At 49.3% G+C, this 17,180-nt stretch overlaps 2 protein-coding genes across 7 annotated transcripts in view; both read right to left on the bottom strand.

The window, feature by feature from the left end:
- Positions 1–6,620, bottom strand: part of MYO18B (myosin XVIIIB) — a 228,925-nt gene extending 222,305 nt beyond the window's left edge. The window contains exons 1-2 of one of the 2 annotated variants that reach the window (XM_055550888.1): positions 6,437–6,620; positions 6,132–6,176 (exon numbers count right to left, since the gene is read on the bottom strand). The gene's annotated coding sequence lies outside the window, so the exon portion shown is untranslated. The remainder of the gene's footprint in view (positions 1–6,131; positions 6,177–6,436) is intronic. The other variant, XM_055550887.1, reaches the window with a different exon arrangement.
- A 3,748-nt stretch (positions 6,621–10,368) lies between these two features.
- Positions 10,369–17,180, bottom strand: part of GRK3 (G protein-coupled receptor kinase 3) — a 126,046-nt gene continuing 119,234 nt past the window's right edge. For all 5 annotated transcript variants that reach the window (XM_055551066.1, XM_055551063.1, XM_055551065.1 and 2 more), the window contains one exon: positions 10,369–16,660. In XM_055551066.1, coding sequence (XP_055407041.1) covers positions 16,499–16,660 — 162 coding nt within the window. In that variant the 3' untranslated portion in view covers positions 10,369–16,498. The remainder of the gene's footprint in view (positions 16,661–17,180) is intronic.

Raw genomic sequence — 17,180 nt, 5'->3', positions numbered from 1 at the left:
TTGACTCCACGGTCAAAGTCAGCCTGGAGACCCCAGCCCAGGACCCAGAACCGGATGATTCACCCACATTTAGGGAGAACCTACTCTGTGCCAAGCACCGAGACAGAAACCTTACACCTAAACTGCTCTCAGCTCTCTTAAAGGCCTACTGGACCTGAAATTTAATTATCTTAAAATCCATTATCCCATTTCATCCCCAAGACAGCAACCATGTGGTTGGCATCACTCCAGTAGAGCAGAGACTCAGATAAGTTGAGGCACTTGCTTGAGTTCACCTGGCAAGAAGGTCAAGTGCTTTCCTCTCAGGATCCTGACCAATACAGCTGGGGAGGCAAGTAGCTTCGACTCATAGCCTCTGATAGATGAGTAGTTGTGTCTGGAGTGTTACTTGGGAAGGACTCTGAGCTTCCATCTGGGCTCATAGGGAAAAGGGTGATCTGATTATTAATGTCTGCCTTGGGTGTAGAATGAGAGAATGATGACTACTGCTTGCTATCTAGAGGCTAAATGGGCAAAAGTGACTCATGATTTGTACATGGTCCAGCCAGTCTCACTCAGACCTTGTGTCTGGTGGTCACAGAGCCAGGTGGGAATGAAAAGGGACCTGGTCAGCACACAGGCCCCCCTTCCCTAATCAGGTCAAGAGAACCCCACAGCCAGCAAGTGGGTGAGGATTCAGGCCACTCATAACAACCCACATCCTCCTAGAAGAGGAGAACGGGGAGGGGGATAAGTGGGAAACAAAGGTAGGGAAGTTCACAGAAGGAAAGAGAGAGTGTGAAGAGACAGGGTGGGCTAGAAGGAGGGAGGGCAAAGCAGGTGAGGCTTTGAGATGGAAAAGGATGGACAAGAGAGGACTAGCAGGGCTCGTCTTCCATAAGAGAGGCTCAGAGGCCCAGCCCTGCTCACAAGGAATTTCCTGGATGGAGGACCGATCAGTGCCCCGTTGGTCACATCCAGTGCTGGGGCACTCAGGACAAGGTGGGACACGCGGGGTCTGCTCTAATTGCTTTTTTCTTAGAGCAGACCTGCACAGCCCTCGCAGGCCAGCAAACCCACCTTCTCCGGTCCTGGGGTCTGTCAAGCAGGGAAAGGAAGGGACTCGGCTAGGACTCACAGCTCCCACGGCAGCAGAACCAGGGTCCTTATCTCCCAGTGCCCGGGGCCTGCCGCTTCTTCCCTCCTATCCAGAGAGCTGACCTCCTGGGGTGACCTCATCCTGGCCCCGGTTCTCCTCTCTGGAGCAACACATAGGGATCCACCTACGACACCCAAGGGATTGACCCCCAATTTTCTCATCAGGAGCCTTCAACCATTTCCCAGGTGAGACATTTCTCATGGCTCCCAGACCCCACAGAATACCGGTTTGGTGTTTCCTGTTGCCAGATTGAAGCGAGAGACTGGTCAGGCTTCTGCTGTGAGGCTCCCCTGACTGTTTTCAGGATTTGATTGCTCCATCATATGGCTGTCTTTCTATTCCTGCTGTGTTGCTACCTGGAGCTTTGCTGTTGAATACAGCAGCCATTAGCCACACTGCTCCTGCCATTTAGTCCCTAAGTCTTGTCTGACTCTGCAACCCCATGGGCTATAGTCCGCTACACTCCTCTGTCCATGGGATTCTCCTCCAGGCAAGAATACTGGAATGGGTTGCCATTTCCTCCTCCAGGGAATCTTCCCAACCCAGGGATCGAACCTGAGTCTTCTGCATTGGCAGGTGGGATCTTTTACCACTGAGCCATTTGGGAAGCCCCATTAGCCACATGGGGCTATTGAAATATAAATGAATGTAAATGTCAGCCTCTCAGTTGCACCAGGCACATTTCATGTGTTTGACACGTGGATAGTGGCTACCATATTGGACAGCACAGATACAGAACATGTCTATCATCAAAGAAAGTGCTGTCAGACAGAATGGGACTAGACGAGGGCTTTCAACAGGTGGTGATTGTGTCCACCCACAGGCATTTGGTGGCGATAGTGGAAAAGGACACTCCTGCCAATGCAGGAGATATAAGAGATGCAAGTTCGATCCCTGGGTCGGGAAGATCCCCTGGAGTAGGGCATGGCAACCCACTCCAGTATTCTTGCCTGGAGAATCCCATGGACAGAGGAGCCTGTTGGGCTACAGTCCATGGGGTTGTTGTAAAGAGCTGGACAGGACTGAAGAGACTTGGCATAAAAGCATTTTTGGCTGTCACAACTGGAGACAGGGTGCTAGTGGGCAGAGGCCAGGGATGCTGATAAACAGCCTACATTGCTCAGGACAGCTGCCCCCACCCCCACCACAACAAAGAATTAGTCAGTCCCAAATGTCAATAGTGCTGAGGCCAAGAAGGAGAATCATGTCAAGTGGAGAGGAGCGGTAAGAGGGGAAAAAAAAAAAGCAAAATAATCTTGCTTCAAACAATACATACATGTGACATAGAAAGAACTGAGCAATGAGTCAACCCACTGCTGACGGAAGAACAGGAGGAAAAGTTACTCCTGGATCCGTCACCACTCAGTGGCTCTGTGGCCCCAGGCAAGTCACTAGCCCTCTCTGATTCTCAGATTTCTGGATAAAACTGGGCTAGTATCATGCCCCCTCCTAGACTGTCAACGGATTAAATGAGTTTGAACCAGCTTCGTCATCTGTGGAACAGCATTGCATAATTGGTTATCTCGGCTCACGCTGTTGATTAGACTAGACCAAACAAGTCTCTGGCAGTAAGGCGCCAAGTCCCACTTTCATTTCACTCTGAGTGACCATGGGTTGCTTAAGCCTCTAAATCTCACTTCCCGATCTGTAAAATGGGGCCGATTGCTCCTGACCAAGCTTACAGCAATACCCAGCGTGGAGACATTTAATCCTGGTGAGCAACCATCTCTCTCTCTCGACAGCTAATCCGGTTGCCCTCCATGAAACTGAAACTCAAACCCCAGCTGGTACTCAAGAAACAGCTGAAAATGCACGCAGTCTTTTATGGGCAGAGAAAAATTCCCTTGGGACCCCCAGACCTTGAACTTCCTGCCACCCTGAGCGCCAGTGCCGGCCACATTATTTGGCACCGATTCTCCAAGATCTTTTCTGTGCTGCCACAAACTGTGCTGCTAAGTCGCTTCAGTCGTGTCCGACTCTGTGCGACCCATAGACGGCAGCCCACCAGGCTCCCCCGTCCCTGGGATTCTCCAGGCAAGAACACTGGAGTGGGTTGCCATTTCAAACTGTAGTTCCTCAAAATAATGAAGTTATCAGGGAGACACACAGTGTAGCTGAAAGGAAAATTACGGAGCTGCGTGAGTCATGGTGGGGGCAGGCGGAGGTGATTCAGATGAAGCTGACGGTGACTGGGTCCTTCAGAAAGGGTGGTGTGCGTGTGCGTGTACGTGTGTGTGTGAGAGAGAGAGCGAGCAAGTGAGAGCAGGAGTGGAAGGAGAGTGGGAATGACACCTGCCTTGACGGTTCTGAGCTCTCATCCCAATGACCTTGTTTGTGTGATGAAAGTTAATTTTTGTCGAAAACTAGAACTGAGATTTAATTCTTTCCTTTGAGGTTTGGGGGATGACGGTGGAGGTTTTAGGGGTGGGGGTTATCAGGGAAGTGAAAGTGTTAGTTGCTCGGTCGTGTCTGACTCTTTGCAACCCCATGAACTGCAGCCATGCCTCTGTCCATGAAATTCTCCGTGCAAGAATACTGGAATGGGTTGCCATTCCCTTCTCCAGGGGATATTCCTGACCCAGGGACCGAACCTGCATCTCCTGCATTGCAGGCAGATTCTTTACCGTCTGAGCCACCAGGGAAGCCTGTTATTGGGAAATTGGGTTATTAGTCCTACCCTGGGGAGCCTGACGTGAAGGCAGTGGCTGCTGTGAACTCGGTGCTGTCGCTGCAGAGCTGTGTGTCCTTGGGCAAGTTGCTAACCCTCTCTGTACCTCAGCTGCCCCACCTGTGAACAGGTGCGGCTGGATTTGACAGCACCCAGGGGCCCTCCACTTGCTTCAAACTGACTTTCTCCATTTTTCAAATAATTCAGTTTCACATAGCTTAAAAATTAGGGTACCATGAAAACATATGGAGGGAACTTAAATGCATATTGCTAAATGAAAAGTACCCAATCTGTAAAGACTACATCCTGAAGACTCCAACTATGTAACATTCTGGAAAAGGCAAAACTATGGAGACAGTAAAAGGATCAGTGACTGCCGGGAGTTGAGGAGAGGGAAGGATGAATATGCAGGGCACAGCGTATTTTCAGAGTGGTGAAACTATTTTATATGATACAATAATGATGGGCACATATCATGATGCATTTTCCAAACCCATAGAATATACACCACCGAGAGTGAACCCTCGTATGGAATGTGGACTTGGGGTGACAATGATGTGTCAGTATAGGTTCATCAGCTATTAACAGATATCCCACCCTTGGGGGGTGGTATTATAAGGGAGGCTATGAATGTAGGAAGCAGGGGGTATATGGGAGATTTCTGTACCTTCCCCTCAATTTTGCTGTGAATCTAAAATTGCTCTAAAAATATATTAATTTTAAAAAATTAATGATATGTCACATACCACTGCGACTAACTACCTGTTTAAACTGGACCATTTGGACAGTGGTTTTTATCTCCGAGGTAAACCAGGAGCTGCTGAAGGGCTGTCTCCTGGAGCCCTTGTGGACACCCAGCCCGAGTTCCCATTTTTTGGGCAGTGGCGGGAGGCTCTCTCCGGCGTTTGGGGCCTCCTGGTCTCAGCTCAGAAAGCCCTCAGAAGTGCCTGATCTTGTCCCTGGCTGACCATGGACCTTATGAAAATTTGCACTCATCAGACCCTGATAGCGGACGAGTGCAAGTATGTTTTGCAAGTATGTGATACCCTGAGTCTTGACAAGGTGGGTACCCCCTGGGGTTGTATCGGCTCCCACAGAGGAGAAGTGTTTCTCCAGCTTTGGTGGGCACCAGTGTTCTTGCCTGAAAAATCCCAGAGGACAGAGGCTCCTGGCGGGCCATAGTCCAAGGGGTTGCAAGGAGTCGGACACGACTGAGCACACAGACCCCTCAATCGGTTTAAACTCTGAGGACCTGCAGGTCCCTTCCCCCCAGGGCTGTTGACTAGTTCTGAGATGGGAATGTACATTTTAAAAGCCTTTCCCCTGCCCCAGGGCAGGCCGGTAGAGGTGACCAAAGACCCAGCCTGGGGAGAAACGCTGCCACAGACACTGAATCCTGGTTGCCACCTCCGGGATGATCTCGCCAAGGCCCCTGGGGTTTAGAAGGCGGAACTAAGGCTCGGATCCCGGGAGGGACTGATCGAGGTCACAGTGTCAGCAGAGCCCACACTGGGCTATTCAAGGTGACCTGGCCCAGGTGCCACCGGATGTCTCATGGGTGACACGCAGCCCCTCCAAAGTCAGGTGACCCGGAGACCCTCCCCCGCCAATCCCTCCCGTCTTGGGCCATTAAATTCTAGATCTTATCCACAGCCCACCCAGACCTATCAACCCAGATCCAGGAGAGCCTAAATTTAGTAGCAAAGCCAACCCCGAGGGAACCAGGGTCCTGTTGGACACAGGAAGCCCCCGTGGGACCCCCAGCCTCTCCTGAGCTGGGGCACTGATCAGGCCAGGCATCTGCTTGGCCGGTCAAGGAGTGAATGCCGCAGCCCAGTTTTCCAAGTCCTGTGGGATGGAAGCCCAGGGTCGAGGCCAGGCTGGGTGGCTTGGAACTGACTGGGCTTTCCCCTCCCGGCCACCTCTATGGAAAAGCTGCTCCAAGGCCCTGACCCTGAGGCCTGACTCCAGGGAGGGAGCTCCGTGTCCCCTCCCCAGCGTCTCCACTGCCCCCCGCCACCCACTGAGGCCAGTGCAGGTCTCCATTCAAAGATATACCCCTAACGGGTGAGCCAGAGAAAACACCTCCTGTCCGACAGGGGATCAAGTCAGCGCCACATGAAATCCAAACCGTCACCCACCATCCCCTCCCTCCTCCCTTGCCATGCTTATTTGGAATAAATGGAATAAAAAAAAAAAAACAATTACCACCACGGCTGATACTCAACAGTGTTGGAAACACGAAAGGGGAAGAGTTGGGCTCCCTGAGCATCAACCGACACTCAGTTAAGCAGAAATCACTAGTAGCTTTGGGAAAATACGAACCTTGCTGTCTGCCAGCCGAGATTCCAAAGTGGTTATCCCATGACTCTAAATGTATATAGATATTTAAGAATCGGCCAACAGCTGGGGCCTGAGCAGGGTGATCTTTTAACAGCGTTCCCTCGCACCAGCGTGTGGTTGTAAAGTTCTCCCGTGAAACACCCAACCAGCAAAGGGGAACAGGCCTCGCAGGCTGAAAGGCCTGAAATAGACGAGACCAGCGGCCACCGCAGCCCCCAAGGCACATTCCGGACAATTATGCCCGTCCGCTCGTCGGGTGCCTGTCGTAAAACCCAGCCCAACGGTACCTTCTCCACCCGGGGCCAAGGGCACAGGATCCACTCCCGTCCAAAGGGCCTCCCCAGGTCGCAGCACAGAGATCCCACCAAGCTGGGTGAGCAGGGACGGAGGAGAAATGTCCGCGGCTCCCCTCCTCACACCGTCGTTCACATCCCCTCCCCTGACTGCTCCTCCCGCACCCTCCCCCTGCACCAGTGTGATAGCAGCAGCTGAGTGGACAAGTCATTTCTAAAATTAGCTGCTGAGCTCCAGGTCTGGACAGGGGACGGCAGCCCGGGGTGGCCGCTGACTAGTCAGTTGGAGCGCATGGACATATTTGGTGGCGTGGAGCGGGGGAGGGGACAGCTCCCGACACAAGCACATTCTCCCCTCCAACGCCACGCCTGTCCAGGCGGGCCACTCAGTCACACTCCCGTCTCCGCTTCACGCAGATAACCAGAGGCCAGAGCAACTGGGCGAGGAGGAGAGCCCGGCTCCATGTCCCAGCTGGTCTCTGGAAGGACATCACTTAACCAAGCGCTGGTGTCTCTTGGTAAGCAATCAATGCGTGGAAACACAGGTAAGAAGGAGGCGGCTGCCATCATACACAAACCTGAGGTCTTCTATGAACTCATTTCCTAGTCCCAACAACCCTGGGAGGTAGGGTTTTCCCCAGGCCCGTCTTACCCACGGAGAAACTTTGGCTCGGAAAAATGAACCAACTTACCTTACGCAGCCCACCGACTCAATGGACGTGCATCTGAGCAAACTCCGGGAGACCATGAAGGACAGAGAAGCCTGGCGTGCTGCAGTCCGTGGGGGCGCTGAGAGTTGAACATGACTTAGTGACTGAACGACAACCTTAAAAAGCAGAGAGCCAGGATTTGAACCCTCCAAGTTCTTTCTGGCCCCCCCAGAAGGCACGGTCTTAAAACTCTGCAGCAAACGAGAGGCTCTAAAGCCTGCCCTGTCCACTGCCTGTGTTACTGACTCTTGTCCTTGGGCTCTAATCAACAGGAATTGGTAAGAAGCCGGATGAGGAATTCAGGCAAGGCTTTCCTGGGGCTCGTGCTGCAGAGGAGGGAGGGCTGGTTCCGTACACGAGGGGAGGGTGGGGGTGGATGCCTGGGCCAGGCAGGAGGGGTGGCTTAGGTGGTCTGCCCACCCCGTGGTGAGGCCGGGCGCATGGATCGTGCGCAGTACCGGCTTTTGCTCCCGGCACCTCCACAATGCCAGTTTGCTTGTGGCCTTTTGTATCTTCTTGTTCCAAGGAATTACCCCAACTGTGCATGTATGCAGTTAACGTTAGTCTCTCGCTGTCTCTCTGTATTCCCTTGCTCTAAAAGAAGTTGGTCCAACGTTGGCACAAACACTTGGGTAAGGGACCCCAGGTCCCAGCCTATCTCACCAGGAAGGAGAAAAGTAGAGACTTTCACAGATGATGTATGTCGTGCTGGTCCACACAGCTAGCAAGGGGTTGTCAGGATGCAAATCCCGGACTTCCCGACTCTGAAGCCCATGGTCATTGGAATGAATGGTCATTTCAACCATTTGTTTTTGTTTTAATGTGACTGTATCAGATATGTATTACATGTAACCCGGACAAACTTAATCATCGAGCCTGACTAAAGGGGTGTGCTTGTTCTTTATTAAAATATTGTTGATTTGCAATATTATCTTAGTTTCAAGTGTACAAGACGGTGATTCCAAATTTTTATAGGTTACACTCTGCTTAAAGTTACAAGAGGTGGGATTTTTTCAATGGCATCTAGAAAGGGCAACAATTACGTGTTCAGCTCCAGTAGCAAAGCCTCTAAAAGTGTAGTCAGTATGATCTTATTTTACATTTGTTACAGGGACCAAACTTTACATAAACCAATGGAATATTTGTAATTCTGTTCCTTCCTTTTTCCATTCCTCCTTGGTCAGGAGGGCATTTCAAGGCAGAGAAGCGAAACCATCCTTATCTGTCACACAGAAACAAGGAGGTGCAAGACAGGTTTAGAACAGGATCAGGCCAGTGGCCCAGAGGCATCCTCTTTCACTAATATACACGTAAAAGGCAGAAAACTTTGGAAATTCCCAACGCAGGAAACTATGACTGACAGGTAGAGACACGTTTTGCTCAGTCGCGTCGCATCTGACTCTCTGCAACCTCCTGGACTGTAGCCCGCCAGACTCCTCTGTTCACGGAGTTTTTCCAGGCAAGAATACTGGAGCTAGTTGCCATTTCCTCCTCCAAGGGATGTTCCTGACCAAAGGATGGAGCCCGGGTCTCCTGCACTGGTTGCTGACCACTAGCAGCACCTGGCAAGCGGGGTTGTTCAGTGGCTCAGTCGTGTCCGACTCTGCGACTCCATGGACTGTGGCCCGCCAGGCTCCTCGGTCCATGGAGTCCTCCACACGAAGTACTGGAGTGGGTTGCCATTCCCTTCTCCAGGAAGCCCTTTACCAGCTATCAAATCAACTCTATGAACTGGGCATTTTATCCACTTTCCAATGTTATCCTTTAAGAATAAAAATGTAGAATCCAGTCATTTGGGTTATCTGTAAATCAGGCAAAATGTCTCCTTGCTGTGGCCATCTGCCTCTGTCTCCCATTTAACCTGTTAGGAACGAGTTAATGTGGGCCACTAAGTACACTTCCCCTCGTGGGCTTTGTTACGTGCGTGTCCAAAGCTGCGTACATGAGCACAGAGTGAAGCCTCAGGGGTTACCTGGTTGGTCGCATCCTTGGAGATAACCAGCCTGAACAACTCGGACTGAAAACCTTTTTTCAACCTCTGGTACCTGGATGGTTAGAAAGCGGCCAGGAAAAGAAAGCCTGTCCTTTAGTTCAACACCTGGTTCCTGCCCAGGTAAACCAGCAGGAGCTCTGGGTTCGGAAGGCATGGTTTGAGGGGGAAGATGACATACAGGAGATACTCAGGCTATGTGGGAGCCGCCCTGAGACTTGCGGGAGAAGAGATTTCCTTTTCGCTCTCCAGGTATAGCCGAAGTCCCTCACATTTACCCTTGAATGGAAATTTGGGAGCATATTTTTGGCTAGAATGGCCCTTCAAAGTCATCTAATTCAACTCTCTTAATTTAGGGATGAGAGAACAGAGGACCAAAGACGCTGCCCAGTGATCTTGCTGGGAGTAGGGTCCCAGGCTGCTCCCTCTGCTCCTGGGTGCCAAGGGGTGACGGGATCTCTGCAGCTCTCAGGAGTGGGCCTTGGTTACCTACTGCGTCAGACCAAGGGCTCCGCCACCAGGGTGCCCTTTGCCCATGACGATGACCACGTGTTCCACAGCTGGGGCTCCTGTCAATGGTTTTGGGAGAGGTTTTCAAGTTGGCAAATACAAATACACTCCATGGACCAACCGTGATGGCCATCTTTCCTGAACCAGTTAGGGACAGGTGTTTCCAGCTCAAGGAGAGAGGTACCTACCTTACCCTCAACCTGTGGACCAACAAGCAGGATGTCATGCCCAGGCATGCCTGTGGCTCTGGGGCCACGACCTCCTTAAATTTCTAGCTTAAATTGACACACGCCACGGGGGTCTCTCCTCAGGTCTTTGTGGGAGCAGGGATAGAGGAGAGGCCTTAACGTCTGGGAGGGACGCCAGGGTCACCCTGAGAGTACACGCAGGAGGCCTGGTTGATCTCCTAAAAAAACTGGAGACAAGACGGACCTCCCGGCTCTCCCAGACTCTTTCCTGGCGCCTTTCCATGCCTTCCACAAGCAGGTTAGTCTCCCAAACCCTGACACTGAACTTGGCTGTGCTCCAGCAATCCTTGAAATGGGCAGAAAAAGCTTGTTGGCAGTTCCCTTCCTACAAGAAAATCTGCCTTTGTGTGAATTTCCCCCCAAATCAGGATTTTTTACAAACGAAGTCACCTCCTGATAACCAGATAGCTTGATGAAGAAATGTAGGTTTTACCTGGCTGGAAAAACAGCACACCAAAGTTAAGTCTCTTTGTATACAGATCCTTTTTATTGAGGTTTATATAAGTAATTTATCAACAAAGAAAACCAGCCCGCCTGCCCCCCAAATAACCATGAAAAATGGCGATACTACCCAACGGTGACGCGCCACGCATGGGGCAGGTGACCTTGGACCTGGCCCAGCATCTCACATGGGAAACGATTTCAGGCCGGTAAACACACACTAAGAGGAGGCTGTGACCTCTGCTGGCGCGATCGATGGGAAGAGAAAGAAAACCAGATAACAGGTACAATCTTTAGATTTATAAAATCGAATTCACTGACCTCTTTTGGTATAGCAATGCACGAGAAAAAACGGATTTATTTCTTCAAAGGTGTTACCCTTTGGCCACAAACAGAACAAATATGTGACCACGTGCATGGTTATGCAGCAGGGGACACAAGGAGAGAAAAATGTCAGTGTGTGAGGACGGACCCGCTCACCCCTCACAGGGACCCATCTTCATTCTATTTCACATGGACCCCTCAAAGGTCTGCTCAAGAATAAGACCTCTTGCAAAGTTTTAACGGTGGACAAGCCCATTTCCCAAATCATTTTGAATCGGCGAGGTGGGAAGAGTCATGTTCGAAGGAGCTGCTCCCAGAAGTGCTGCTTTTAAACCCAGTCGGCCATTTTCTAAAGAACGTGGAGGAAGAGGCTTCCATTTAGGTAGCTGATGAGTCAGGTGCTACGGTCAAATCTCGAGGCGATGGCAAGGCTGGTTGGGTGATTTGGCACAGGAAGACTCAGAAGTGATGTTCTGCAGGTGGACTTCGGCTCCCAAAGGCTGGCCATACGAGTACCTACCTGCCCTGCTTGCTGGGGCCCCTACATGCTGCTGCGAAATCGACATCATGAGGAGAAGACTCCGACATGCTTTCCTGAAGCTCTTCTATGATGGAGCTGGTCTAGAGTGGTGCGTTTGGGGAACCTGTCCACAAGCACAGGGCCTTCAGAAGAGGTAGATGAAAGCAGTACTTCACGGCAAGTTCACGGTCAGATGTTACCCAAGAAGGGCACGTGCCTCTCGGCACAGGTCTGAGGGTTAGCTGTTGTTGAAAAAAGTCTGCGGCCGTGAGAAGGGATGTCCGCCCCACACTGCTATAGGCTTTGTTTCCATTTTATTTTGTGAACAAAACAAAACAAAACAAAATGAAACAGAAAGGAGTGTGTTTTCTTAAATAACAAACTATACAAATAAAAAGGAGCAGAAGCAGTAAGCAATGTTTTTGATGAGAACAAAGAAAGGGTTCAATAAATAATATAAAATGCTTTTGTGCTAAAATAGAACTCTTGTTTTTATATATATATATGTAGTTTGGCATCTTAATGTTACCCAGAAAAAAGCCACATCTATTAGTTAAAACATAGAAAAATACAAACAATAAAACTTCAAAAAAAAAAAAGGCCAGTGCTTAGCTTATAAACCATATATAAAATGTACATCATGGAATATATCAACTAAGAAACAAGAAGTTGAATTTCAAGTCCTCTGAAATATGAATACACGATTAGAAATATTTCTCCCTTCCCTACCCGCACATGAGACACATTTTATGTCAGGAAAAAAACTAAAATGGAAGCATAGTTATCAGTTTTTCAGAGATGACTTTGAGATTTTTTAGGTATAAGAGAGCTTACTGTAAGAACTTGAGTTATTTAAGTCTAAAATGAAGAATTAAATTTTTCCTATATATGGTTTTGATGAATGCATATACTGTTAATCCATTTTCTGTAACGTGTGTGTGCGTGTTTTAATAAAGGCGATTTAAAATTCGGGGTGCTACATTTATCAGTAAGCGCTGACCCAGCCATGCCAGTGAAGTGGCCCGTCACTCGTGTCCCCATTGCCAGAGTTGGGCATCTCTGTCACTCTCTTGTCAGAGAATGGCTCTCTTAAGTCTTTGAGGATGAAGGAAATCTAAAGGCCATTATGATTCGAGGAAACCGAGAAGTATCATTTTAGAGTTCAATTCATTCATTCTACAGTAAATTTTTTAAAAGGTGGCCTGGATACAAAAATTCTTATTAACATGAATTTAAATGATTAATTCTTTAAAGCTTCTCAAGTCAACCTGATGCAGGAGGAAAAATCATGTTAGAACTTTAGGGGAAAAAAAAATGTTTCGAAAAGTTAAAAACTGTTAGAGCTCACTCTGCCTGGCTCAGGCGGCAAGCCTCGTCTTGTTATCAGCGGGGAATTACAGTAACTTCAGAGCTTGGGCGGCCACATCCCCACCTGACCTGCAGGGCAGGGCGCTGACAGCCACCCACACCTCCACTCTGGCCCCTGCGTGGCTGCCAGGCACACACAGCCAGCCGGGCAGCAGCTCTGGGCTCCACGCGACTTTCCCGGGATGCTGGATGACAGACAGGGGCAACCTGAAGTCCTGGGGAAAGCAGACAGCATCTTGTAAGTCCAGAAGCTCCCCAGTCCAAGAGACTGAGTCTTACAAGAGTTACTATTCAACTCCTCTTCTTCTAAGAGGAGGTCAACCCGGAAGCCCCAATTTAACTGTAACTTCCCTGGTCCTTGATGGTGTAAAGAGATGGGTTTTTACCAGCAAATACACTCCCTTTTCTCTTTGCCCCACTTCTACCAGGATTTCTCAGCATCTGTCACAAATCTGAATGAAAGCTGACTCCTCTCTGGGTACAAAGAACACACCCATCCCCTGGCAGGCGAGGCGTTCACTCCTCAAGTATCTCTGAATGACACACACACTTCCCTGAATGTAAGTGAGAAAAATCACAACTAATTAAATCACGCAAGAAAAGTTTTATCTTACACTAACACATTGCAAAAAATTTTTTAACAGATTTACATCAAGCAAAAAAATCCAACTTTGAGAATTTTCTTTTCTTCTTGATGGGTTAAAATTTTGAAACGTTAGAAAAGTTAATTCCACAGAAAAAATCAAACGTTGTATTGTATTGACTAAACTATAAATTCCAAATGAAATTAAAAAAAAAAATCCTCAGGCGGGGCTGGGGAACACACTTTGATCTTCAGAGTTAAACCACATTGTCAATTGGTCAATGACATTTTTAAAAAATGACCAGTGAGGGTCTTCAAACAATTGTTGCCAGTGTCTGTACGGAGTATTTCAAACTGCAAATCAAGGCGAAACATTGCTTTAAGAAGGTCGTTGTTTGTGGCTGTTGCCCTATTTACTTCTCCAGCTTTGTTGCTGTCTTTCTTGAGCAGAATGCTGTCTTTCTTCTCTTTACATACAGAACTTGAAGTTGTCGTGTCTGTGAATTGACCAGTTAGAGGCACAAGTAGTGAAACGGTCTCCTTAGCAGTGAAGCAACAGCTGCTTTCTAGCAGTTTCGCTGAAAAATCATACTTAAACATGACAGAGAAGGAAAAACCATGAGCCCCAATGACATAAGGGCATAAATGCACCAAGGAGAATGTTAACAGGCCAAAAAAAGAAATAAATAACCTCGGATTCTCCAAAGCTTTTAATTCACTCCATAGATGTCGCATAGCAGCATAATCAATTTTTAGGCTTTGCTTTAATGATCTCTTTGATTTATGAAATCGAGACATTGTTAACATAATTTTATAAAAATATCAGCTTCGACGATTTTCTCCAACAACGTTAATACATCCCAACCATATCTAAAATAATGATAGTACCTTTGCTCAATTCTATCCTTTTGAACGGTCCAAACGTAGTTACAGCCACACAGGAAGACCTAAAACAGCCACGTATACCAAGTCTTCCAAAAACAGCCGACTTCTTTGGCCATGTGGGTACCAAATGCTGGCACAGAAGGGTCCCAGAAAAGTCTTCCATCTGGCAGTAGAGACACGTACCCCATCAGAATGGCTGCACGAATGAGTTCAGGAGGAAGACTGGCCTCTCCGGGGGTGTCAAACTAGACCCCAACACAACCCAGGACCCGCCCTAAAAAGAAGCCACTCATCCTAACCTCACAGAGTACTTTTAATAGATGACGTCCACGTGACACTTCTCAGCCCTGTCCTTATCCATCCATCTCGAGTTGAGGAAGTGTGAAAGTTTACTTGGAATAAATCTGAGGCAACAGGGCTTTTGGGGTGTTCCAATTCATTTTTCTTTTCCAAAGAGATGACGACCTTACGTTCTGGTCCAGAGCTTAAATGATATTTTTCAGAGATGCAAACTGGCATAGCTGGTGCCCTGGGGACGCAACGTTGGGACGCTAAGCCCAGACCCCTGAGGAATTTGTGTACCTTCTCCACGAGAGTCTGCATCCCTACCTTGTCCGGCAGAGGCGCGAGGCTCAGCAATTTCTAAACCGTCATTTACTCATCTCTGAACTTAAGCGCTGAGCACACGGGCGCTCGCAACAGAGCGGCTAACAGCAGGGGTGACGGTGACGGACACTCGCTACGGGAGATGTTCCCTCGCCGTGAAGTGCTTTTCCAGCTCCGTTTTTTTATTTCAACTTTTTTTTTTTTAAATAGAACTTGAATACTCTTCTTCCCTTTTAAATCAGGAGAATCCATGTAAATAGTAGGCCCCAACTTCTACACTGCAAACAGCAGAGAGCAGAACATGTATATTACACTCCAACTAGCAAGTGAGATAAATAGCAAACCTTGCAGTCTCTTTTCCAAGGTAATTCCTATGAAACAAAAGGCTCTTTCAGTAATTATCTTCCCAAACTCGCAAGACGTCGTTTCGTTAAGAAGGACTGACTTTCCCAGTGAGCACGGCACACAAATGTAAACACAGAGATTTGGAACGACTAAAAATATCGAGGACAGGATACAGATAATTACGATGTCAAGTTATTTATATTGTGAGTAGTCGACTTGGAAACAGACAATAAAAGTGCACTAAGAATAGGACAAATATGTTGACTTTGAAAATTACTGTTATTATTTTTAGTCTGATGACACGGAGGACATCACTGGGAAACACACTGGGTTTCAGAGCCCAGCACTTATTTGGGGCTGACACCAACCCCGGGGAGAGGACGGCCACCGGGCCAACCACTGCTGTCCAGGGCGGCCCGTCCGGGCCCGGGGCCACGGATGACGGCTGGACGACAGCGCAGGCTCAACATACACAGTTAACCCATCTGGCACATTCATCTTCGGCATTCCTTTCTCAATAAAATTCATTTTAAATTATACTAAAATGTCAAACACAGTTTCTTTCCTTGACCCATTCATTACCAAGATGCTTCCTGAGGTCAGGCAGAGGGAACCAGAGGTGCTGGGTCACATGACTGCTTCTGTTCAAACCCAAGACAGGTGCTGCACCCCCCCAAGGCAGTCCCGGGCACCCAGACACAGGACAGTGCTGTGGACTTGGAGGGTTTTGAAAATAGCTATTGCCTTGAGATGTAAACCACCACTGCCTCTCTCGTAGAGCCACTGCAAACCTTCTGAAGATCTGTGATCTGATGCCTCCAGAGTTGAGTGCTCCCACACCCTCAGGGGGTAGGGGTGGGCTCGGGGGCAGGGTCCTCGATCCCCAGCTGCCTAAGCTCCCTGTCACAGGCAGGCTGGTACCCATGGGTGCAGCACCCATGGGGAGGGCCCAGGTGCAACCCTCTAAGAAAACCTCTGCAGCTTTCAAGCCCTGGAGAATGAGAGACACCCCCGGGGTGGCCTGCCATCCCCCTAGTAGCACGGAGCAAAGACAGTCAAACCCAGGAGCAGCTGTTGATGGACAGAACGTGGCAGTGCAGGGCAATCTGAACAGCAGACTGCTCGACCCCATCTTAGCAAGTCTGAGATACACTTGACAGTGGATGTAAAAAGTGCCGTGATCAGTAGGAAGCATTTCAAGTTCTAGGTTCACCATAACCAAAAGAAACGTATGGCAAAGAAGGAGAATTTCATTTCTTCAGTAGTTTCGAGGACAGAGAGATGAGATGGTGGCAGAAGGCCCTTAGGAGGGAGGAGGCGCCCCCGAGCCTGACAGTGGTCACCCCTCCTAGGAGAAGTATCTCGGAGTGCTGGCCTCACCCCAGCCACAGAGCACCCCGGAGGGGAGCGACTCCGTCTCTCATCCTCACACTTTTCCCCAAGGCTGCACTCTGAGGACTGAGCAGCCCACGTGGACTGCCCGGAGGAGGTACTTTCTCTCAGGACCCTCCCCATCGGTCAGGGGTTCAGAGGCCGTTGCTGTTCCTGTGGCAGAGGGGCGGCTTTGAGAGTTCCACGACGGCTGAGCGGGATTTGTTGAGGAACTTGGGGGCTCGCCGTAGCAGCCGCTGGGCCTCCATGAATGTCTCCGTCAGCTCTTTCTTCCACTGCACGAACTCTGGGTCACTCTGAGGGCAAACACACAGAGGGGAGGAGTTGGGACAGTGTCGCGGCTCTGCTGACACATGTGGAAGCCTCTGGCCAGTCCAGATGGCCTCGGAACCCCATAGGGAAAGCACACTCCATGTCCCTCCTCCAGGCCAGTGAGGAAGTGGGGAGTCACACAGAGACTTCCCCCAGGGGCCCCTTGCTCAGAGGAGGGATGACGCCCTTCAGAGGAGCCTCATACAGCCCCACTAGGAGACTTGCTGCCTTGACTTTGTAAAGCAATCACCTGTGATCTCTGATGTCTTACCACAACTTAAGTCTAGAAGATAAAATGAGGAATTGGATTTTTCTGGCTGAGCTGCACAGCACATGGGATCTCAGTTCCCCAACCAGGGACTGAACCTGCACCCCTGCAGTGGAAGCGCAGAGTCTTAACCACTGGACCACCAGGGAAGTCCCCAGGGAGGAATTTTCACAAATCTAAGAAGCACCTTCACATGTGTAATGATGCCAGGAAGTAATTAAGCATGTTTTCCCATC

The sequence above is a fragment of the Bubalus kerabau genome, chromosome 16 (assembly GCF_029407905.1).
Source record: "Bubalus kerabau isolate K-KA32 ecotype Philippines breed swamp buffalo chromosome 16, PCC_UOA_SB_1v2, whole genome shotgun sequence".
NCBI classification, from domain to species: domain Eukaryota; kingdom Metazoa; phylum Chordata; class Mammalia; order Artiodactyla; family Bovidae; genus Bubalus; species Bubalus kerabau.
This window is presented reverse-complemented; position numbering and strand designations above follow the sequence as displayed.